At 47.7% G+C, this 25,141-nt stretch overlaps 1 protein-coding gene across 1 annotated transcript in view; it reads right to left on the minus strand.

The window, feature by feature from the left end:
- The window catches only part of SRCAP (Snf2 related CREBBP activator protein), an 845,719-nt gene that overhangs the window by 696,486 nt on the left and 124,092 nt on the right, over positions 1–25,141 (minus strand). Inside the window, 1 exon segment of the mRNA XM_029606814.1 lies at positions 23,653–23,838. Coding sequence (XP_029462674.1) covers positions 23,653–23,838 — 186 coding nt within the window.

The following is a 25,141-nucleotide window of genomic DNA, read 5'->3' on the forward strand; positions in this document are numbered from 1 at the left end:
AGCCCTTAAAAAAATTCCACCCAGGAAAAGGTTCCTGGGTCCATGTTGATCCCAAGAGGGATTGTAGTGGTTGCCCTGGAGGAATTTTCCTGTGGGGGCGCCGAGTTGGAAATACTTAGGTCCAGGGTGCCATCATCAGTGGTTCCGGATCCCTCTCCTGGCTGTAGAGCGTCTTGATTTGGATCTCCCTGGTTCTGTTCACACTGTTGGCACAGGAGGGGTTCTAATTCAGGCTGCGCGGCACTTAAGTGGCAGGCTAGGCAAAGAAAAGGTCCCTTGGCTTTCTCGGATGGCGGTGCCATTGCTTGCACACGTGTAGGTCTTAAAAACGTGTCCGTGTGTGGGGTTATGCACACAAATGCACTTAGTTGTGAGCGTCGGGTGTGCGGAAGTTATGCGAAGTGTGCGTAAGTTGTGCGTGCGGGCAACGGAACTTATGCGAGCGGTATAGTTATGCACACAGTTGTGCGTGCAGCCTAGCTGTGCGTGTCGCTGTGCGCAGAACTCAGATGTGCGCGCCGCTGTAAACTCACCCCGTACATGAGCGTTTAAATTAGGTGCTTCAGGCCTCTGGCCTGCCCCGTGCTTACCACCGGTCAAGGGGGGGAGATGTCGCAGACGACCCCGAAGGCAAGATGGTTCCTGAGACAGCATGATACATGGGTAAATTATGACCCTGCACATACCCCTGACCTTTGGTTTTCTTGTCACGCTTGCACAACCAGTACCCTAATTCCCCACCCCACCCCCCCACCCCCGAAAGCAAACATACATATCCCAAGCCCAGGAATTGCTCCATCCCCACATACACTTGCACCTGTTCAAACACACGTCCCACGGCCATTCGAGCCCTGCCCCCCCCCCCCCCCCCATGACCAAGGAAAGTACTTAAGTCCAAACATTAGAATACCCCGCAGTGTGTAAATTTGCCTGCATCCCTCCAGGGAGACCTTGAAAGATACTACTTATCCCTTGTATGGTGTCCCAAAAGACTGTCCATGTGCTCCGATTGAAGTTCCGATGTCATCCGGGAATACCAGGCTGTAACTGGGGGCGCAGTATTGGGTGCCACCCACATAGAAAGTATGGTCCGACATGCCAGTAACATCGCTAGACGAGCAAATTTAGCTTTGGCTAGCGGACAGGGGAGAGAGCCATGCAGCGGATGAGTGACCACCATAGCGCCCGCACAATGTGCTTGAAAGCCAGTACATTGAGAAACAACCTGCATCACCTGAGTCCAAAGAAGGGTAACAGTTGTACAATAGAGAAGGCGGTGCAGCAGAGTGCCCTCCTCCATGCCACACTTTATGCAGAGCGGGGTATCCGTAAGGCCCATCCGGAAACGTCGCACGTCATAATAAGAGATGCAGGAGTTGATACTGTAGCTCCCGAAGCCCCAGATCCGGGTTTTGTGTATGTAAAGACTTGAACCAACGCTGCAGATGATCAGATGTCACCTTGCTATTCAGGATGGTCGACCAGCGGGAGGCTAATATAGTTAGATGTTCCTTGCGTTTATATTCCGCACCCAGTCGTTTCCATCTCGTAATAGAATTAGCCAGACAGATAGTGTCAAAGTTTGGTGGCAAATAAAGTTTCCGCGGCGAGTTCCTCCTTTGACCAGTGAAAAGTTTGAATGTAATGTCGTACTTGTAAGTATCCAAAGAAATGCTTGGGTGGTATGTGAAAGGTTCTAGTGAGGGTTTGGAAGTCCACAAGTTCATTAGTTTCTGGATCGAACAGGTGAAAGAGATACACCACCCCCTTGGTTGCCCAAAGTTGAAAAACACCCCGGCAGTCACGGCCCGGTCAGAAGTCCAAATTTCCCAGGAGTGGAGTCAAAGATGCAAGACCCCCTCAGGCCGCTCGACTGTCGTAGCCACCTCCAGGCCTTGATGCAAGGGTAGATCAAGCTTCTTGGGAAAACCAATGCTTGCAACCCCTTCGGGTTTAACTGAAGAAGAGAGAGAGGTGTCCAGGGAGCAGTCATGCTATTCAGTAAACCCTCATCACAATAACAATATTGATCAACAATCCATTCCCCCACAAACCGCAGCTGGCAGGCTGCATTGTAGAGCAGGAAATCAGGCAACCCGTAACCTCCTGTCTCCCTAGCATGCTCCAAAACAGTGTACTTTATCCTCGCCTTCTTACCCCTCCAAAGAAATCAAGATAATCCAGCACGCAGGCGCTGTACATCACGAACAGTTAACCAGCAGGGTAGCATATGTAAAAGATATAGGAGTTTAGAGACAATAATCATTTTGAGCAATGAACATCGTCCAAAAAAACTCAGCGGGAGAGGGCTCCAAGTGGTCAACTGCAGTAGAATGGTGTCTATTTTGTTTGTAATATTAAGATCATATAATAGTTGCAAATCCTGGGGACCCATACTCCAAGATATCGGAGCTTTCCAGGCGCCCAAGTAAAAGGAAATGCTCCTTGCCAGGTGCATTGGAGCCCGGGGTCCAATGCTTCAGATTTTGAATAATTAATTTTTAGCCCCGCTATCTCCCTGAATTGTTCAAAAACAGTAATGATAACAGGCACACTACTGCGAGGGCGCCCTACAAACAGTAATATGTCATCCGCAAAAAGCGCTATCTTTACTGGGTGACCGCTGAGACTGAGCCCCGAGAAGCCCTTCTCCTCCCGCAGGCGTATGGGCCAGGGGTTCAACCGCTAGCACAAAAAGAAGCGGAGACAAGGGGCACCCCTGTCGTACCCCACAGTGCAACGCAAAGGGGTCTGTGAGTACTCCATTCAGTAAGATACGGGCACTCGGGATTTATATAGGGTCATAAGCCACGATACAAACGCCCCTCTAAAGCCATATTGACCCAACATCCAGAACAAATAATCCCAGGACACTGAGTCAAATGCCTTTTCAGCATCCAAGCTCAAAATCATGGTTTCTTCCGCGGAATGATAGCTTAAAGCAGCTATGAGGCGTCGTATATTCCTTACTCCCTGGCGCCCCTTAAACCCCATCTGATCCGTTCCAATTAGATTGGGTAAAATTAAATTTAAACGGGCCGCCAGTACTGCCGCCAAAATTTTAAGATCAACATTGAGCAAGGAAATAGGTCTGTATGAGCCCACATCTGCTGGATCTTTGCCCTTTTTTGGTATGACCACAATGACCAATTGGTTTGTCTCAGCAGGTAAATCCATGGTAGTGACCAGCTCATTATAAAATTTAGAAATTGGGGTCAAAAGGTGAAGTTTGATGATTTCATAAAATTCTGCCCCTAATCCATCCGGCCCCGCAGCTTTCCCTTGGTCAGCAATATGCCTATTTAATAGCAACTGCTGATCATAAGACAAGCGGGGCCAGTATATCTTTTGAAAGAATTGGGAAGTGACATGAGGATCCTGGCCCTTCTTCCCATAAAGCTCTGTAAAATACTCTAAAAAATCTGTTTACTATCTCCACAGGAGCGGTCAGATATTGCCCCCTTTGGTCCCTAATCCCTGCAATAACTGTCTTTTGATTCTGAGGCCGAATTAAGTGAGCTAACATTTTACTAGGCTGATTACAGTGTTTGTATAGTTGATATTTGTAATACCGAAGTGATTTAGAGGCCCTTTGATGTAAGCAAGTGTTGAACGTCTCCCGTAGCTGATCTACATTGCCCTTACTAGTGGATGACAGATCTCGCATACGATGCCATTGAGCATTCTTATGCTCAGTAGTGAGGCGCAAAATCTCTACGTTCCGTTGGCGATTCACCTTAGCAGTATATGCAATGATGTGTCCCCGCATCACCGCCTTCCCTGCCTCCCATAACTTCTTGGGGGTGATATCCCGTGTGTCATTAAACCCAATAATGTACTCTTTCCAACAAGACCGAAGGTGGGTGTGAAATGCATTATCTAAATACAGGTCTGGCCGCATATGCCAAGAAAAAATTCCTCGGGGCCCCCTACCACAATTCACCATGACATGAATCTGTGCATGATCCGATATGGTAATGGCCCCTATAGCCGCCTCTAACTAGCAAATAGTCTAAGCGGGAATAGGATTGGTGGGGATTAGAAAAAAAAGTGTAATCCCTCTCAAAGGGATGCAACACTCGCCAGGCATCGAGAAGTTGGAGCTCCTGACAGAGAAAATTAACACCTTGGCTCGCATCCTGTGGTGCAATCCGCTTAGCTAGACTGCAGTCCATCTGTTTACCGGCCACTACATTAAAATTCCCGCCCACTATGAGAGAATATCCAGACAGTGAACTCAGCAGACTGACTAACAGAGAAAAATGTGTGAGAATAGGTGTTGGGCGCATAAATATTCAAAAATAAAGTCCAGTGATGCTAAACACTTCAAATATCAATAATATACAATAAAGTTTAGCTCAAATGTGAAATGATTGTATATGGTCAAACTGGGGAAACCTCATATAGTGCCTCAGTCAGGCTAAAGAATGCCTAATGAGCTACTTGTTGTAATCTCTAACACCAACCTTGTGGTTGTTAGAATGCTTGTGTAATCATCGGAGACCCCAGAGAAACAAGATGCCAAAACAATTACTTAATTCAGCTATCTTGACAGTTTAGTATTTAAATCCACTGCTGTGGGAGTTAATGATGGTATACTGGAAATAAGTACAAAGTTATACCAATCACAACTCACTGTTGTATCGCCAAGGTGTTGTATATGAAACTTCATGCGGCAAGTGTCATAGTCCCGACACTGCAATGTTTCGATTTAGATGTCATCCTCAGGGATCACTCTTAAGCATGAGTTATACTTGAGTGTCTCGGCTGTTATAACATACCTGAAATTATGTTAGAGACCATACAATCTTTAAATTGATGTACACATACATCTATACAATGGCATGAATTCAGATAATGTTAGACTTACTCGATATGTCATGGGTAAATATACTCCTTCATTCGAGGGCTATGCGTGCACAGATGAAAGAATGGCTTTCTAAGGTCGGAGTGCTCCTCCTTTTCTTCAACAATACGGAATAAGGTGCATGACGATGAAAAACCGTTCAACTTAATTCACAAGAAATACTATAACTAAACGACATAACTATGGTTGGAAATTTACTTGCGCGATAGCGATCAATGCCATTAGCGATCTGCTCCTTGCGCTGTAAAAGCACTGACAGTCGGCGGTCCGAAAACGCTGAACTTAAAGCAAAAGTTTTCCCGCCAATTATGCGATGGGGAAGTGACGTATGTATCCTTAAATGGTTACCTACGTAATCCGGCGCCATTTTGAATGAGGAAAAACTCCTATCTAACCAAAAATGGGCATATACGTCATCAGGTCAGCCATATTGGATTGAACAGGAACCAAAAATGGGCATCTACGTCATCAAATCGGCCATCTTAGATGAAAACAAAAAATAAATTTGTCTATTTCCTTAAACTGGCTGATGAAAGATCTAAATGTGGGAGTCCAAAAAAGATCAAATGAGCGTATACCATTCGATCTTTTCGTTTAGACCAGCCGGTTCAACTGAATGAAGCCGAAAAATCCACTGATTCTCCTTGTAATTGAGGGTAGATGTTCTATCCCCTCCTCTCCATGACAGTGGAATGTGTTCAATGATCAACCATTTCAAATCCTCAAAAGAATGTTGTTGGTCTAAACAATGTGAGACAATGGGAGCTTTGGTGTCTATTTTTAAGACGACTTTTGTGTTCCGTCAGTCTAATCTTGATTTTACGTTTGGTGCGTCCCACATATATCAATTGTCAAGGACAGATAATGCCATATATTACAAAATCTGTATTGCAATCAACTTGCTGTTTCCTGCTTACGATAATACCAGTAATGGGGTCTGTCCAATTGTAGCCTATTATAGCTTGTCTACAAAAACTACATTTGTTACATGGAACTTGTCCCAACGAGTTACAAATTAGTCGAGTTGTGGGCGCAGCTCGAATGACATGTTGTTTGATGTTAATCCCTCTTGAATATGCAAACATCGGTGTGGTCTGGAAAATTTGATGAGGACTAAGTACATGCCAATTGCGTATTATGGCTTGTTTAACTTGGGATGTGGTAATACACATATCATGCTACTTTCTGCTGTTCTACTTCTATAATTTAGTAGCTGCTCTCGTTCTGAAAATTTGGCACGCTTATATGCCTTTCTTATACTATAATTCGGATATCCCCTATCTGAAAAACGTTGTTGTAGGAGTTCAGCTTGCATCTGAAAATCCTTATTGTCTGAACAAAGTCTACGAATCCGAAAAAATTGTCCAACGAGTAATCCTTCTTTAAAGCGACGTGGATGATGGCTTTCGAATTGTAAAAGGTTATTATCATCTGTGGGTTTACGATATAAAGTAGTTGTGACTACTATAGATGACTTTTTGATTAGAATATCCAAAAAGGCTATTTGCTCTTGATGATATGTAATGGCAAACTTTAAACAAAGATGTGCTTGATTAAGCCAAGTATGGAATTGAAGTAAATGTTCTTCTGTACTTGTCCATATAAAAAATATATCATCAATATATCTTGCCCACTCTTTGATGTTTGAAAAATAGGGTGACGTATAGACCGTGGTCTCTTCAAATTTGGAGACAAATAAATTTGCTATATCTGGAGCTATAGGAGAACCCATAGCTACCCCATGTATTTGTAAAAAATACATCCTGTTGGAATGCAAAAAAATTGTTAAACAAAACTGATTGTGTAAGGGATACTAAAAACTCTGTAGGAACCCGTTGTGGTCGAGGTCGATTAGATAATATTTCTTTGATTAGTTCTAATGCATCATCCTGTGGGACGTTAGTATATAAGGATTCCACATCCAGACTGACTAAGATAGTTTCTGTGGACAACGTGCCTATTCTCGATACGGAGTAAGGTGCATGACGATATGTCAGAATTTTCTGACATGCTTCAGATATTATCGAGAATAGCTTATCACCAAACAAGTTTTCGGGACAAGGAAGATTGGTTAACTTATTGTGAACATCTTCACGTATAGCACTGGCACGTAATCATGCCAACCTTCTAGCCGCTATAGCATTAGCGGAAGTTTTGAATCCTTCATAAACTGAGCGTACAAGGTGTCTCAGTCCTTCCTCCATGTCATGAAATTCTGATGGTAACGTGCCATCTGTAGAATTTTGTTGTAACATAGGCTTTAAAGATTGAAGACACTCAAAGATACTGAACACAAAACTGATGATTCTGTATCTTAGCATTAAGGATTCCGGATTGAAATGCTTTATGTCCAAAATCATCGAGACTTTTGTGGTCTTTGCCAGGAGGGTTGTTTGAGTGTAAGCGAGATTTGCGTGCCTTCTGCAGAGCTGATTCAACTTCGACAAGACGCGTATGGCAACTGTACATTAGCGTAAAAGGAGACTCCCTCATCCTATACTTTAAGTCCGTTTTTCTTGAAGTAGGAGTTGTGGAATATGGGGAATCCCAAGTCTTTTCCAAAAGAGATTCCAGCATTGGATGTGAAGGGAGTGCTGTAGGTTCAGCAGGTGTGTTGAATATTTTTAAGTCACCAAACATCTCCTGCCTAGGGTCAGGTATCTTTTGTCTCCACTCCCAATCTTTGACCTACTTTCTCCAAAAATTGAGTATGTAAGATCCTCCGGTGGTGAAACTGGTTCTGGAGGCAAGTCTTGAGGGTCAGACAGGTAAGCCAGTTGACGATCCTGGTGATGATTGTGGAGTAGGAGAATCTACTAGTATTGGAGATGGTCTGCTGGGCAATTTCTTTGGTGCTGGATCAGCTATAGGTGATGGAGGCACCTCGACTGGTGAAGCAGGGGCTGGTTGATTTTGCTGTTGAACTGATGATAAAAATTGTGACAAAATAGATGTATTTTGCGTCAGTGTATCAGCAGTTGAAATAGATGTTGGTGGTCTGACATCTGGACCTTGACCTGATGGTGGCAAGGTTGTATTGAGGACAATCTTGGGCGTTTCTTTGGAACGTGCAGAACCTTCATGAAGTAAGGGTTCTTGGATTAAGGGTCTAGCATGGGAATGAGATGTTGTAGAAAGACCTGAGAGAAATTCAGATGAGTGAGAAGAATTCTCCGAGAATCTTGCAGGAGACAAGGAGTCCTCTGATTCCACTAGCAATAATGGAGATGGACTTCTAGGTCGTTTATGTCCCGTAATATGTTTTTTAAATTGCTTTCCAGCAATTGCCCCAATGTGTCGATGCCTCTCTGATGCGGAAGACGCACGTTGCTTCAGCGGGTCGACGCTGCGCCAAAGCGCCGATGGGTCGACTGTGCGCCGAAGCGTCGGCTCGTCCGCTATGCTCCGTAGTTCGATGGCGCATCAACGCATCAGATGGATTTTATTTTTTACCTTCTGTTTTCGACTTCGAGGGTCAGCAGAGGTGGCCCTCCTATGGGCATGCGTTTTCTGCTTTGATTTCAGTCCTGGAGCTGACCTGGCAGAAGCATCAGAGGGGGTATACGAGCCTGCAGCCTCCTCTGTAAGTTGGACAATCCGCGCAGCTCTCTGGCGCTGTGCCCTTGGGGACATCTGTCCACAATCTGAACATTTTGCCTGATCATGGCGTGGGCCGAGGCAAATGTAACACTTCAGATGTCTGTCAGTTACAGACATTTTTCCATAGTCACAGAATTTAAACCCTGGACGTGGCATGATGAGAAAATCCTTTGAATTTCTGAGAAGTTTGAAAAGATTTATGTAAGTTTTTTCTCATCACAATAACTTTCCTCACAAGAGCTAAGAGCTCCGCGTGAGATCAGTCGCGCGGAAAAAACAGACAGAGGAGCCTCGAGCACAGGCATAGAGATGGGCAGGAGGGAGCTCCCTCTTCAAAAGACTTTGGGTGATCTTAGAGAGCTCCGCCACCTAGTGCCACGGAGGACGTACCCAGACAGCAGGGCTAATTCAGCTGCTTATCTATGGGAAAATTAATGTAAATCAATACTTGCTTGAGCTTGCCCCACAAGAAAGAAAGCAAATGTTGCTTACCTGTAACAGATGTTCTCACAGGACAGCAGGATGTTAGTCCTCACATATGGGTGACATCACATGATGGAGCCCAATCACGGAACACTTTTGTCAGTTTCTAGAACTTTGACTGGCACCTACTGGGCATGCCCAACATGGCATTAAACCTGGAGCTAGCAGGGGACACCTTCAGTCTTGTTTAAAGCTATAGGAAGTTCCAAAAAATAAAATAAGAAAACGTAACGAACCCAACACCGTGGGGTGGCGGGCGGGTTTCGTGAGGATTAACAACCTGCTGTCCTGTGAGAACACCTGTTACAGGTGAGCAACATTTGCTTTCTCACAGGACAAGCAGGATGGTAGTCCTCACATATGGATGAGTACCGAGTTGAGGATGTCCGAGCATGCACCAAATGTACCCAAAGACGTGCAACAAGCACAACAACTGGGGTGGAATTTGGTAGAGGGCATCCTGAACCCTAACAGGCAGGTGGAAGGGTTGGTACATCAAATTGTAAAAAGGTTGAGCAAGACAGATTGGCCGAAGATGGAATCTTGTCTTCCAGCCTTGTCTAAGCAATAATGGGCTGTAAAGGTATGGAGAGAACTCCAGGTAGCAGCCCTGCAAATGTCAGGAAGCGGCACCGAGCGTAGGTATGCTACTGAAGTCGCCATGGCCCTCCTCACAGAGTATGCTTTAACACTGTCTTGAAGCGAAATGCCTGCTTGCTGATAGCAAAAGGATATGCAGTCCGCTAACCAGGAGGAGAGAGTCTGTTTACCCACAGGCTGCCCCAATTTGATGGAATGGAAAGAGACAAACATATGAGTGCTTTTCCTGTGGGCAGCTGTACAGTCTAGATAGAATGCTAGAGCCCATTTTCAATCAAGGGTATGTAGAGCCTGTTCTCCTGGACTGGAGTGGGGCCTGGGAAAGAAGGTAGTAGGTATAATGGATTGATTGATATGATGCTCAGATACTACCTTAGGGTGAGTGTGGAGTACTACCCGGTCGTGCATAAGTTTAGAGTAAGGCGGATAGGTAACTAGGGCCTGTAACTCACACACTCTGCGAGCGGATGTGATTGCCAAAAGAAAAATCACTTTCCATGCGAGATAGCGAAGATCACAGGATTGGAGAGGCTCGAATGATGGTTTCATGAGCCAAACCAAAACTAGATTGAGGTCCCAAAAAGGGGCCGGAGGGCGCAGTGGAGGTTTGAGGTGGAGCAAGCCCTTCAAAAATCATGTTACAAGGGGTTGTACTGAAATAGGAACATCCCCGACACTTTTATGGAAGGCAGCCACCGCACTGACATGCATTCTGATGGAGAAAGTTTTTAGACCAGATTCTGACAAGTGCCAGAAATAGTCTAGAAACTTCGTGGTGGAACAGGTAAAGGGATCAAGTGTCTGAGAGGAACACAATGATTTAAACCTGTTCCACTTGTAAAGATAAGATTTTCTTGTGGAAGGTTTCTGTGAAGCAATCAGGACACAGGAAACTGGCTCCGAAAGGTTAAGTGGCTGAAGGATTAACCTTTCAACATCCAGGCAGTCAGGGACAAAGTCTGAAGATAGGGGTGGTGTAGGCACCAGTCATCCTAAGTGATCAGAAGTGGGTCCTTTCCCAAGGGAATGTGCCTGCAAATGGAGAGGTCCCGAAGGATCGGAAACCACACTCGGCGCAGCCAGTGAGATGCTATCAGGATCATGCTTCCCTTGTCCTGACGTAGCTTCACGAGAGTCTTTGAGAGAAGTGGAAGTGAAGGGAATGTATACAGGAGACCGGTCGCCCATGAGAGGGAGAACACATCTCTTGGTTGTGAGTGTTGGCTGCGAGTGAGAGAGCAAAAATTCTCTACTTTGCGGTTTTAAGGTGACACAGAGGTCTATGCGAGGATAACCCCAGCATTGGAATATTGAATCTGCCACTGTGGGATCGAGGGACCACTCATGCGGTTGAAAGGCGCGACTCAGCTTGTCCGCCAACACATTGTCCACTCCCGGCAAGTAGGTGGCATTGAGGGCATTGAGGTACATCAAATGGGAGAGGGCCTCCGCCCATATCTGTGCCTCTTCCTGGCACAGTAGGTAGGAGCCCGTTCCTCCCCGTTTGTTCATGTACCACATGGCCACCTGGTTGTCCGTCTGTATTAGGATGACTTGGTTGGACAGGCAAACCCGAAACACCCTGAGAGCATATCTGATTGCTCATAGCTCCAGGAAATTGATTTGGTGTTTGGCTTCCTCTGGCGATCAAGCTCCTTGGGTTTGCAAATTGGCAACTTGTGCTCCCCAACCGAGTTTGGAAGCATCGGTGGTGAGAGTTATTTGAGGATTTGGAGCCTGGAAGGGTAGGCCTTGTAGGAAATTGATCTGATTTTTCCACCAAGCCAAAGACTGGTGGAGTGGGTCGTGATGTGGACAATGGTCGATAGTGGTTGGACGGATTGAGTCCATTGTGACCTTAGAGTCCACTGCATGACTCGTGGCCAAGCGAGCCATCGGGGTAACCTGTACCGAGGACGCCATGTGTCCCAGCAGGATGAGGAAGTTTCGTGCAGTCGAATGGTGTTGAGACTGTAGCTGGTGTGCGAGAGAAATGAGAGTGAGAGCTCGCTGTCGAGGCAGAAATGCCTTTGCTTGAAAGGTGTCCAAGTCTGCCCCTATGAAAGACAAAGTTTGAGATGGGACTAAGCAGGATTTCATGGACTTGACGAGAAATCCTAGCGAAATCAGAGTGTGTAAGGTAAGTTGTAGGGACGACAGAGCAGCTTGCTGAGTGGGAGCCCTGATCAACCAATTGTCGAGATAGGGGTAGACGTGGACACCTTGGGTCCTGAGGAAGGCTGCTACCACTATGAGGCACTTGGAGGAAGGAGGGACCCCAAGGTTACCATCTTGAACTTTTCGCATTGGAGGTACTTGTTGAGGGCATGCAGGTCCAGAATTGGATGAACGCTGCCTGATTTTTTGGGGTTTAGAAAGTACCGGGAATAGAATCCTAGGCCCTGTTGGGAGTAGGGCACTGGTTCTATTGCTCTGGACTGGAGAAGGAGGGAGACCTCCTGTTCCAGTAGTAGTGAGTGGGCGGATGTTCCCCATGTCTGCCGAGGTGGGAAACTCGGTGGGATGGAGAGAAAGTTCAGGTGATAACCTTGAGAGATTATAGCAAGGACCCACTGGTCTGAGGTGACTGTGTGCCATATGTTGTTGAAATGGCACAATCTACCTCCCACTGGTATCTGTGGCAGTGGAAGCTGGCTGCTGCTCTCTATGCAGGAGTCAAAAACTGGAAGCAGGGCCCAGCTGAGGAGCTGCTTGTGGCTTTTGCTTACGAGGTTGATGAGACTGGGCCTTCTGGAAAGGTCTCGTAGAACGACTTCTAGACGGTGGTGGATAGGTCTTCTTTGGACGGAAGAATGACTTTTTGGTGTCCTTCCTGAATGGTTGTTCAGAAGAATACTCAGTAGACATCAGAGAGAGTTGGCGAAGGGTCTCATGATGCTCTTTGAATTCCATCACAGTCTGCTGGATCTGTTCAAACAGATTGTCTCCTATGCAAGGCAGATCGGACAATCTGTCTTGTACTTCAGGGCGCAAGTCTGAAGACTTAAGCCAGGCCCATCTTCTTGCAGAAATAGCAGCTGCAGACACTCTGGAAGCGGTGTCGAAGATATTGTAAGAGGACCTTGTTTAATGTTTCCCCGCTTCAAAACCCTTGTGAACCAGGGTTTGTAGCTGTTCCTGGAATTGCTGAGGCAGGGTCTCTGCAAATTCCTGTATCTGCTTGAATAAGACCCTATTATATTGGGTCATTATAGAGCTGGTAAGAGGCGATCCGAATGATTAGCATTGATCCCTGGAAGACATGCCAGCCAATGGCATCCAGGAATTTCTGCTCCTTACCGGGGGGGGGGGGGGGGGGGAAGAGTGTGGTTTTGAGCTTTGTGCCCTCTTTTGGGCAGAATCTACCACACCACAGATTGGTGATCCAGCTGAGGTTTTTGGAACCCTGGGGCTGACTGGACCAAGTAAATGGTATCTGCCTTTCGGCTGACTGGAGCTACCGAACCAGGGTGTTCCCAATTCTTTTTGAGAAGATCCAAAAGAACCTGATGGATAGGGATGAGGTAATTTCCTTGGGAGCGCCAAGGATTTGTAACAGCTTGATCATTTGGTGTCTATCGTCTTGCTCAGTCTGTAATTGGAAGGGAACCAACTCAGACATTACCTTCACAAAATTTATGAAGGACAAGTCCTCTGGAGGAGAATGCTTCCTGCTTTCAGCAGGAGATGGTGGTGATGGTAAATCATCATTGTCAGGAGAGGAATAGTCAGTCCAGGTGTCATAGGGATCAGGACCTGTCTCTCTAGGAGCCTGAGGACGGGACAAAGGTATTCCTAAAGGTCCTGGTCTAGGCTCTGAAGGCATCGAGGGAAGTAGTGGAGGCATAGAGGGCATCGATGGATGGATCGTGGCGCCAATGGCCGCATCGGCATCGATGGCTGAGGCATCGGTAGGACTCTCGATGGAGGAAGACGGAATCGTGTTTCTCTTCCTGACGACAGAGTCAGTGGAGAAGGCACCGGAGCCACCGGTGACCCAGGATCCATCGGTGGAACAGCGGCTACAAGCGCTTCCATCTTCGACAGCAGCAGTGCCAATGCTGCTGGAATGGGATCGGTGGGCGGTTCCACAATCGGCACCGGTGTCGGAGGAACTTAGAACCTGTGCATCGCCTTATCGATGGCCTTCTGAACCATCCAGTCCAGCTCTTCACGGAGACCTGGAGCAAGCAGCCCCGGTTCCAGAAGGAGAGAAGGAGACAGAGGCATAGCCAGAGGGACTACCATTAAAGGCAGAGTCGCAGCTCCCAATACCCATCTGGGTGAGGGTTGCCTCGGTGACCCGGTCCCAGAAAGGGTCGATGCCTTTTCTGGACAGGGTTTCTTCGATGGCGGCTCAGATGATGGCGAAGTCGATTTTCCTTATTGGATGGTCTGAGGCTTTCAGTGTCTATGCTGATGCTTCTCTCTATGATCCCCTCGATCCTGATGGGATCGAGGGGATCCTGCTGGCTCAAAGTGGACGGCGCCGGTTCAGACAACATCGAAGCAATAGACGGCGGCAGAGTTTGAGAACGGAAGAGAAGCTCCATTTTCTCCATTCTGGCTTTGCGACCTTTTGGTGTCATTAAGGCACATTTGGTGCAAGTCAAGACATCATGCTTGCACCCGAGGCACATTACACAGACCTTATGGGGGTCTGTTACGGACATGGTGCAAGTACAGTCAGGGTACCGACGGAACACAGACGCCATGGCCTTTAAAAAAAAATTGAGCCACAGTGCGGTCAACGGCCAGTAGGCCACAAGGGCCAAACTCGACGAGAATCGACCGAAAACGGATAAGGGACTTACCGGAGTACCACGGAAGCAAAATTCGAAAGGGTACCCCTGTGGGGTAGAAACGTTTTTAGTAATTCCGTGAGGAAAATTCCTGTCAGGAATCTGTGGAGCTCCTTAACCTGCGTGGCTACTGCTGCAAGGAAAAAAGAAGACTAAAGGGGGACCCCTGCTGGCTGCAGGGGTCCCCCAATGTTAAGTGATTGGGCTCCATCCTGTGATGTCACCCATATGTGAGGACTACCATCCTGCTTGTCCTGTGAGAAAGAAAAAACCCCACAGGGTAAGGGCAAGCTAAAAGGGACCGCAGGGTGAGCTGCCTGGCATCTGCTGGAGACAGACAAATACTGAAGGGCTGCGGTGTAGGCTCTGTCCTCATATAGGATACCCTTTCAGTTTTGGTCTGTCTCCATCTGCTGGACAGGAGGCTCAACCCACGGTCTTGACTGATCTGGGTATGTACAGGGAACTTTTTTTTTTTTTTTTTAAACTTACCTGGGCTCAGCACTTACCGGCCGAGTACAGAGATGGTCTCCAGCTATGGGAGGAGAGGGCATTGGCTGTCACCACCACGCTTGGCTTCCTGCACCTGCTGCCTTTCAGTCGCTTGAACAGCAAAGTACACACCGGGAACTGGCTACCGGACCAAGCCACACCTCTAAGGGATCTTGGAAATCACCTCAGGAATTCTCAACTGGGGGAGGGACCTTTAGGTATCACTGCAGGAGAACAGGGCTCAATCGTTTCTCCAATTTAAAAGTAGAATTTCTTCTTCCAAAAGGTACAGCGATCCCCATAGGGAAAGCATGACTACATCTGCTGGATACTGAGAAATACTGAAGGGCTGAGGTCACTGCAGGGGAATATCTAGGTTGACGTCAGCTTTGAAACCTGACAGTCTCCATCTGCTGGCAGGGGAGCATAACCCATTGGTCCTAAGTCCACGCTAAGAAATTCGTTTTATGTATTTCATTATATTTGTAAGCCGCCTAGAATGGTAGATAATTTAGTTTAAAAATTTATAACCCACACTAAGTAAATGACACTACCTGTCTTATTAGGTTTCTCATGAAGAAATCACACTACCCCATTTCTGAAGGACCTGTGTTGGCTTTCGGTGAAATGGGAGGCTAAAGTTAAGCTATTGGTCATCATACATACATTTTTTAACTCTGAATATTCATGCTCCCTACAAAAGAAACTTGATGGTATATGCCATCCAGAACACTCCACTCATCAGGAACCAGATTATTTCAAGTGCCTAAACTCCAAAACTTTAGATATGAGCAAACACACAAGAGAGCCTTTTCATTTGTTTCTCCAACATTGTGGACCATATTGTCAGGGCAATTAAGGGAAAAGCTCGATTTGAAGCCTTTCAGGAAGCAGGTGAAGACTAGATATTTTTAAGGAAGCATTTGTATGATCATCTGTATTGTTTGCTGGTTGTGTTTTACTTATGTTGACTTGTACATTTTTGTTATGTTATATGTATTTTATACCAGTAATTTATTTTTGTCCATTTTGTTTAATGTGTAATTTTATGATTGTAAACATGTCATCTACTCTGGAGAGAACTATTCTTGAAAAGGCAGAATAAAAGATTTAAAATACATACAGCAATATTTGGTAGTATCAGACTGCAGTCACCAATGCTAGTGGGTGGCCATATTGACATCTTTTCCTAAAACATCCCAGATTCCCGTGACTTCATATGATTTACTCCACAATCATGGTTATTGGTTCTCCATACAGATATATTGACTTAAAACCCAACCAGAGGACATTAGCATTCAGACTCCCATTCAAAAAGCCCAAGGGTCAATGGTTATATTAATGTACCAGCAGACGCTCTGCATTTCAGATAACAGGGCAGTGCAGGCATTCACTGATATTAAAATACAATATGCCATCAGCAAATTAATGGCTCACTAAAACACAATCTGCAGACGATTCATTGTTCATAGTCAGGAAAATTAGTTCTTACCTGTTAATTTTCGTTCCTGTAGTACCACGGATCAGTCCAGACTGTGGGTTGAGCCTCCTTTTCCAGCAGGTGGAGACAGACCAAAACTGAAAGGGTATCCTATATGAGGACAGAGCCTACCCTGCAGCCCTTCAGTATAACCATTGTCAAAGCAGGAAACAACAAAACATGAGTAGGATCAAGCAAGTAACCAAAAAGCTCAACTGAGCAACTCCATAACAATGTAAAAAACATGTTATATCTAAGCGCTCTTGCATATACTTGGTTCTTGAACAACCAAGGCTTCCGGTGTAATCGCCCAGTGTTTAGAAGAAAATGAAGTATCGAGTTCTGCGAATCTGCAATAACAAGCTTCGAGTAGACAGTAAGAAAAAGAAAAGCAGGGAAGGGCGTCTGGACTGATCCGTGGTACTACAGGAACGAAAATTAACAGGTAAGAACTAATTTTCCTTTCCCTGTACGTACCAGGATCAGTCCAGACCGTGGGATGCACCAAAGCTTCCCTACCCCGGGTGGGACCAAGACAGTCCCGCTCGAAGCACTTGCCGCCCAAAGGAACCAAAAACCGATGCTTGCACATCCGGACAGTAGTGTCGAGCAAAAGTATGCAGGGACATCCATGTGGCGGCCCTGCAAATCTCTTGTGGAGAAACAGATTGGCTCTCAGCTCAGAAAGTAGCTTGAGAATGCAACGAAAAGAAAATTAGGTCTTACCTTTGATAATTTTCGTTCCTGTAGTACCACGGATCAGTCCAGACTCCTGGGTTTTGCGCCCCCTCTAGCAGATAGAGACAGAAGTTTACAAACAAAACTCCACCTTATCTAGGCTGATGCCACCTACAGTCTGGCAGCATTACTTAATGTCAAAGCAGGATGAATGCCCACCAACAGACCAAACTAACTATAAACAGTAACCTAACAACCGTAACCGGCTCAACAACCCCCCCAAAGGGAACAGAACCCGAGCCAACGATAATAGGACATACAATAATGACCTGAGCCTCAGAGGAATAAACAGCACGGACTCTCCTTCGTCATTGCAGAATAAATGGGCGGGACTCTGGACTGTTCCGTGGTACTACACGAACGAAAATTATCAAAGGTAAGACCAAATTTTCTTTTCCCTGTACGTACCCGGATCAGTCCAGACTCCTGGGATGTACCAGAGCTGCCTCAAATGGGATGGGCTCCGGAGAGTCCCGCTCTGAGAACCCCTGCACCAAAATCCCCACTGCCTGGAGTCTTAACATCCAGGCGATAATGTCTGCTGAACGTACGTAAAGACTTCCATGTCGCTACTCTACAAATCTCCTCTGGGGATATATGGTGGCATTCCGCCCAGGACGCAGCCTGGGAACGCGTAGAATGTGCCTCGAGACCGATTGGCAAAGCTTTACCCTGCAACAAATATGCAGAACAGATAGCCTCCTTTAACCAACGAGCAATTGTAGTCTTAGAAGCCGCATTACCCCGACGAGGTCCGCTCCAAAGCACAAACAGATGGTCTGATACTCTGAAAGTATTCGTACTTCCAGGTAATGCAACAAAGCCCGATGGACATCCAATCTACACAAATCCTTAGACAAAGGATCTGCCCTATCCACATCCGCAAACGAAGGCAGTTCCACCATCTGATTGAGATGAAAGTCAGATACCACCTTCGGAAGAAATGAAGGAACCGTACGAAGAGACACTCCCAATTCCGATATTCGCAAGAAGGGCTCCCGACAAGACAGAGCTTGTAGCTCAGAGACCCGTCGTGCCGATACCATAGCTACCAAGAAGACCATCTTGAGTGTCAAATCTTTCAAGGTAGCTCTGCGAAGGGGCTCGAACGGGGCACCGCAAAACGCCTTCAATAACAAATTCAGATTCCAGGAAGGACAAGGGTTACGTAACGGTGGTTGTAAACGTTTTGCACCCTGAAGAAACCGGACTACATCCGGATGCGAAGACAAAGGCACCCCGTGGACCAGTCCGCGCAACGACGCCAGAGCCGCTACCTGAACCCGTAAGGAACTACACGAGAGACCTTTTGCCAACCCATCCTGGAGAAATCGTAGAACCTCGGGCACGGACACGCGAGTAGGCCCCACCTCGCGCGCCAAACACCACATCTCAAACACCATCCAAACCCGTACACAAGCTAAAAACGTAGAAGCTTTGCGGGACCTTAGGAGAATGGTTATCTCAGCATCCGAATAACCTCTGGACTTCAGCCTTCTCCTCTCAAAAGCCATGCCGCTAGACAGAAGCGGTCTACCTGGTCGAAACAAACGGGCCCCTGATGTAGGAGATCCGGAACATACGGGAAGCGAAGGGGCTCCTCCACCGACAGATTCAGCAGATCCGCAAACCACGGGCAACGAGGCCATTCGGAAGCGACGAGCACCACTTTCGCCGGGTGCAACTCGATCCGCCGTAACACCCTGCTGATGAGTGGCCAGGGAGGAAACACAAAGAAGCACATCTGGCCATGGCAATGCTAGGGTGTCCATGCCTTCGGCAGCCATCTCCCTGCAGTGAGCGAAGAACCGCGGAGCTTTCGCATTCTTGAAAGTTGCCATCAGGTCGACGGCGGGGAAACCCCAGCGAAGACAAATGAGAAGATACGCCTCTTCCGCGAGCTCCCACTCTCCGGGGTCTAGGCGATTGCGACTGAGAAAATCTGCATGAATATTCTCCACCCCGGCAATGTGGGAGGCCGCTATGCTGCCCAGATGTTCTTCTGCCCATGCTATTAAGAGTCAGGCTTCGGCAGCGACCGATTGACTCCTGGTTCCTCCTTGACAATTGATGTAAGCCACCGTGGTCGCACTGTCTGAGAGAATCCTGACTGCCTTTCCGCGAACCAGCAGGAGAAAGGCCTGCAGAGCTAGGCGAACCGCTCTGGTCTCTAGGCGATTGATGGACCACGCTGCTTCCTGCGGGGACCATTGCCCCTGCACCTACTTCCATAGACAGACAGCTCCCCAGCCATACAGACTGGTGTCCGTCGTGACTATCGTCCAAGACTGGATCTCTAGAGGCATGCAGCGACTCAAGTTGTTTGGACACTACCACCAATCCATGCTGTCCCGAGCAGCCTGGGTCAGCAGCAACGGGAGACTAAATTCTTCCGAAACTGGGTTCCAGCAGGATAGTAACGCAGACTGTAATGGCCACATATGAGCGAAAGCCCAAGGAACCAACTCCAGCGTGGAAGTCATTGGCCCCAAGACTTGTAAATAATCCAGGACTATCGGTTCCTGTTTGGCCAACAATCTTCAAATTTGTGCCTGCAATTTGAACATTCGCTCCTGTGTCAGGGACACCAACCCCCAAACAGGTGTCTAACAACGCTCCCAAAAACTCCAGCGACTGCGACGGCACTAGCCGACTCTTGGACACATTGACTATCCAGCCTAGATTGTGTAACAATTGAAGCACCCATTGTACTGCCGCTCGACAAAGAGACTCCGACTTGGCACAAATCAGCCAACCGTCCAGATACAGGTGTACCAGTAGACCTTCCCTGCGGAGTTGTGCTGCTACCACCACCATAATTTTGGTAAAGGTTCGAGGGGCTGTCGCCAGGCCGAACGGGAGCGCCTGAAACTGAAAATGCTGTCCCAGCACGGCAAACCAAAGGAACTGCTGGTACTCTGCTTGGATACTGATGTGAAGATACGCTTCTGTGAGATCCAGAGATGCCAAAAACTCCCCATCTGACGGACGCGATCACTGAGCGCAGAGTTTCCATGCGGAACCGCGGAATCCTCAGACAGCGGTTGACACTTTTTAGCTCTAGGATCGGATAAAAGGTTCCTTCCTTTTTGGGCACCACGAAGTAAATGGAATAACGGCCCCTGTGGAGCTCGTCGTGTGGTACTGGAACAATTGCACCGAGCTCTCGGAGCCAGCCCAGAGTTGCTCGTACCGCCCGGCGTTTGTCCGAAAACCTGCAAGGCGATACCAGGAAACATGGGTACGGCCGGTGAAAAAAATCTAACGTGTAGTCGTGTCTTATCACATCTAAGACCCACTGATCCGACGTGATCCTGGTCCATTCCCCGTAAAACTGGGTCAGCCTGCCCCCGACTTTCGGGAAGGAGGAATGGACCGGCCGCCCATCATTGTGCAGGTTTGCCTCCCTGCACATTCAGACTAGATCCCGGACGACTGAACCGGCGCCCGAGAAAGGACTGCGAATAATCCTGTTGCCTGTTGGCACTGTGACGATAGGAGGACACCGATCCTCGAGAAGACAGAGGCCAGCGCCCACCGCGAAAACGAGACAGAAAGGCCGGACCTCCCCTGGTCCTTGGTCTGTCCTCTGGCAATCGATGAACCTTGTTCTCACCCAGAGACTCGATAAGATCCTCCAATTCCTTGCCAAACAACAACTTGCCCTTAAAGGGTAATGAGCCTAACCGGGCCTTCAATGTCACATCCGCTGACCAATGACGAAGCCACAGCAGACGCCTTGCGGAGACCGCGGAAACCATGGTTCTGGCCGAGGTACGAAGCAAATCATAAAAGGCGTCTGCACTGTAAGCAATCACCGCCTCCAATCGTCCCGCCTGGCACGCTTCCTCGGGAGAGAGAGACTCGTTGGCCAGCAACTGCTGAGCCCAGCAGAGACCAGCTCGCAAGGAAAAGTTACTGCAAATCGCTGCCCGAACACCTAAGGCCGAAACTTCGAATATTCTCTTGAGTTGAACTTCCAGCTTCCAGTCCTGTAAATCCTTTAGCACAGTACCCCCTGTCACCGGAATAGTGGTCTTCTTTGTGACCGCTGCCACCGCCGAATCAATCTTGGGTAACTTCAACAACTCTAGGTATCCTCCGGTAGGGGATATAGCTTATCCATCGCCTTAGCCACCTTGAGTCCTAACTCGGGGGTATCCCATTCCTTAAAAAGCAGATCTGATGCTGAGAAATGTAATGGGAAGGCCGAGGGATGACCCCGTAATCCCAATACCACCGGATCCGTTGCCCCAAGTCGGGACTCTTCCTGCGGCACCGGGATACTTAACTCCTTCAGGATTTTTGGAATGAGGGGACCCAGCTCGTCCATGTGAAAGAGACGAACCACCTTCGGGTCATCCCCCTCCGTTCCATGGGTCCTCTGAGAACCAGTGGATAACAAATCTCCGTCCCCCTCCACCCCCCTCAGGGGCTGGGACAGTTCATCCGGATCATCCGGCTGCTCATCCGGCCCATCCGTATCTGTGGTAGAATCCGGGGCCTCCCGGACTGCCCTCGCACGACTAGGTCGGGCGTTGCCAATGCCCCCCGGGACCAGGCCGTGTCTAACTTGCTTCCCCCGCCCCCCAGGAGGGTCTGAGGAGGGGGTATCATGGGGTCTCTTCCTTGCCAGGCACTGTGCCTTGAACGCCCTGTGCATCAAGAGGACAAAGTCTGACCCAAATGACGAATCTGAGGAGCCCTTCTCTGTATCCCCCTCCGGGAGCCGAGGCTTGCTGCCTGGCCTAAGCCCCCCAGGTACCGACCACATCAGGGACCTTGTGTTGTGGCGAGAGACGCGGTGGGGGATAGTCCTGCCCCCGTTCCGATCCCGACTCGGAACCCGCGGCCCCCCGAGGTAACAAAATGGCAGCCGTTCCCGCCGAAATTGACTTCGTGGAATCCAAGATGGCACCCGTTCCCGGGCTCCTCGGGAACGGGCCTTCCTCCGCGATCCGCAGCCCCCCTGCCGCTCCAGTACACAATCGCTGTCGGCCCCGAGGCTGGACAGTGCCCGAGGACCCCCTCGCCGCCCAACAGGCAGGAGGAACAGAGGCCATCCCGGGACAGCCGCGCCGAAGTGGAGCCGCAGGCTCTGCATGCCGACCGGCGCGGCATGCTCAGCCCCCTGACACAGAAGCGCTACCCTAACAGCAAAGGAAGAAAAGAAAAACCAACTACTCCCTGCGACGGCGAAATCGGCGCTCGGGCCCCCCGCGGCAGAGAAGAAGGAAAGAAACTGACAGCCAAAGTAAAAAACTTTCCCGAACTGCTTTTTTTTTTTTTTTTTTTTAAACTAACACCTATACCCTAGGCCTCAGCTCAGACTGTAGGTTTTGCACCCTCTCCACCTGCTAGGAGACAAAGAATACTGCCAGACTGTAGGTGGCACCAGCCTAGATAAGGCGAAGTTTTGTTTGTAAACTTCTGTCTCCATCTGTTAGAGGGGGCGCAAAACCCAGGAGTCTGGACTGAGCCGGGTACGTACAGGGAATGAGCCTTTAGGCCCTCCGGAACCGCCTGACCTTGGCAAAGATAGGCCGAGGAAATCGCCTCCTTCAACCACCGTGCAATTGTAGTCTTAGAAGCCGGTTTGCCCAGATTGGGACCACTCCAGAGGACAAAAAGATGGTCCGAGACCCGAAAGTCATTGGTGACCTGGAGATACCGGAGTAGAACTCGTTTGACATCAAGTCTACGAAGGTCGCCTCCAGCGGTACCTGCAATCTTCTCAGGGGAGAACGCTGGAAGCTCCACCAACTGGTTGACATGGAAGGTGGAGACAACCTTCGGCAAGAAAGAAGGCATCGTCTTGAGAGAAACACCTGAATCTGAGAAACGCAAAAAAGGTTCCCAACAGGACAATGCTTGGATCTCGGAAACCCACCGAGTGGAGGAGATAGAAACAAGAAAAACTGAATTGAGAGTGAGGAAGACGAACGACTGGACAACCAGCCTCGGTCCCCACACCTGGAAGCAATCACGGACTCAGGCTATGCCCAGCACCAAGGGGCGAAGCCCACCTGAGTCCGGCAAGAGCCAGGAGACGGGACCATCTCCTACACAGCACAAACAATTAACCTGAACACTAAGAATTTATTTATTTTTTTTTTTTTTAATTGGAAAAATCCTACCAGAATCCCTAAGGAAGAAGTACTTGTTCGATCCAACAAGAAGAGAAGGAAAAAGAAGGCTGACTAGCCCAAATCAGGAGACCACAGGGTGAGCTGATCCACCTGCTGGAGACAGACAAATACTGAAGGGCTGCAGGGTAGGCTCTGTCCTTATATAGGATACCCTTTCAGTTTTGGTCTGTCTCCACCTGCTGGAAAGGAGGCTCAACCCACAGTCTGACTTATCCGAGTACGTACAGGGAACAACAAATTGCTTCATTTTTTCCCCAATTTTCCACCTTTTCTTTTAATGATGAACCATCTCCTGGTGAGCCTGGGTCACTGGCTCCTCAACTCCCAAACATCCCCGGATACATCAAAGCTGACACCAGGAGAGGAACAAAATCATCTCCTGCAATCTAAAAAGGCCACAGAATGCAGTGGGACCTCACTTTATGGATAACACACACACACCTTTCTGGCCACGCCTCTCTTCCAGCGACGCTCTTGAGCGAAGTCTGCAGCCAGCCACTGCATCTCTTCACAGAGATAGTCCCAGTGCACCTTAGGCCGGCCTGGCTCTGGCACCTTGGAGAGCCGCCGCAGGGACCAGAAGCCCTCTTTTTTCAGTTCTGCGATGCGATGCTCAATCTCTGCCTCCTGTCATGAGGAAGAAACATGGCATGAGAGAGGAGTTTTAAAGCACAAAATGAAGAGGTGGTGGAACAGCTCTCCTCAAACTATCGACAGTCTATAGAGGGCAGTCATACTACTAACAAATTCCCTCTCTCATTACAGCTTCCAGCCCCAATCTAGATAGGAAGGCTAAGCAATATATTCATCACACCATAATAGTAGCACAGAGAGTCAGGCAGGAAATATTTTCTGACACACATTCTATAGAACAGTCAATCAAAACTGTATGTAAATTTAAAGTGCCAGACAATAAAGAAATTTCTTAAAAAGTCTAATCTTTGTGTCAGATTTTTTTCTTTTAGTCTTGTCTCCAATGTCTATTTTGTCATTTATTCTCTTTTCTTGAAACTCATTTTCCATAGTTTACCACTGTTCTCTCCTGAATTTCCATTTCCTTTCTCAAAATCAACCTTCGTCCATTTCTCTCCTACCCACCATTCTCTCCTGTAACTCCTTTCCCTCCCCATTCATCATGCCCCAACATTTTCATATACTTCCACTCCTCCCTCTACATCCTTTTGCTTTCTTAAATCCTTTCCCAATTTCCTTTTCCCTTCCTATATAGCCTCTCTACCAGCTAGCAAAGTTGTCAATCTGGAATAGGTGATGTCTGCAAATCATGAGTCATATATACGGGTGACGTTATTGCCACTCTGTGTTGGACATTCTCTGGAAGCTTCTAGGAGGGGAAAAAAAAAAAGCTAGCCAGGTGCAGTTCTCATGCATCTGCAACAGGCAGCATGCCTCTCTATAATTAATAACCTTAAGTCTAGAAAGGAGGATGTGTGTGATTCATTAACTTAAAAAGAACCCCCTATTAACAGGTAAACAATTTCATTTTCTCTGAAGTGATCATCCATTACACAAATGAAAATCCCTAGCTAAAGTGGTCTTCTAACCCAAAAAAAAAGGATGCAAGGGAATGAAAACAATCCTAAGATCAGAGTAAAGATTTGGAAGATTCTAATTTCCATTTCTTTTAATAGTAAGATAACCCTAATTCATAATAATGGAACATATGAGGAAAGGGCTAGTAGTTGGGCTTTAACTCTCAAACAGAGTGGAAAATGGACTACCCAAACACGCTGCAGCACAGAGAGTCAGTTTGTAAGCAGTAATGGGACAAAGATGGACTGAACTCCTACAAATCTTTTCTATAGAGATTTACCTGAGATATGTCACTGATGCAGCTATGGCCAAGACATTATGAATCTTAGAAATAAAGATTATAAAAACAAAGAGGGAGATACCTTTTTACTGGACTAGC

This window comes from Rhinatrema bivittatum, chromosome 6, assembly GCF_901001135.1.
Source record: "Rhinatrema bivittatum chromosome 6, aRhiBiv1.1, whole genome shotgun sequence".
In the NCBI taxonomy this organism is placed as follows: Eukaryota; Metazoa; Chordata; class Amphibia; order Gymnophiona; family Rhinatrematidae; genus Rhinatrema; species Rhinatrema bivittatum.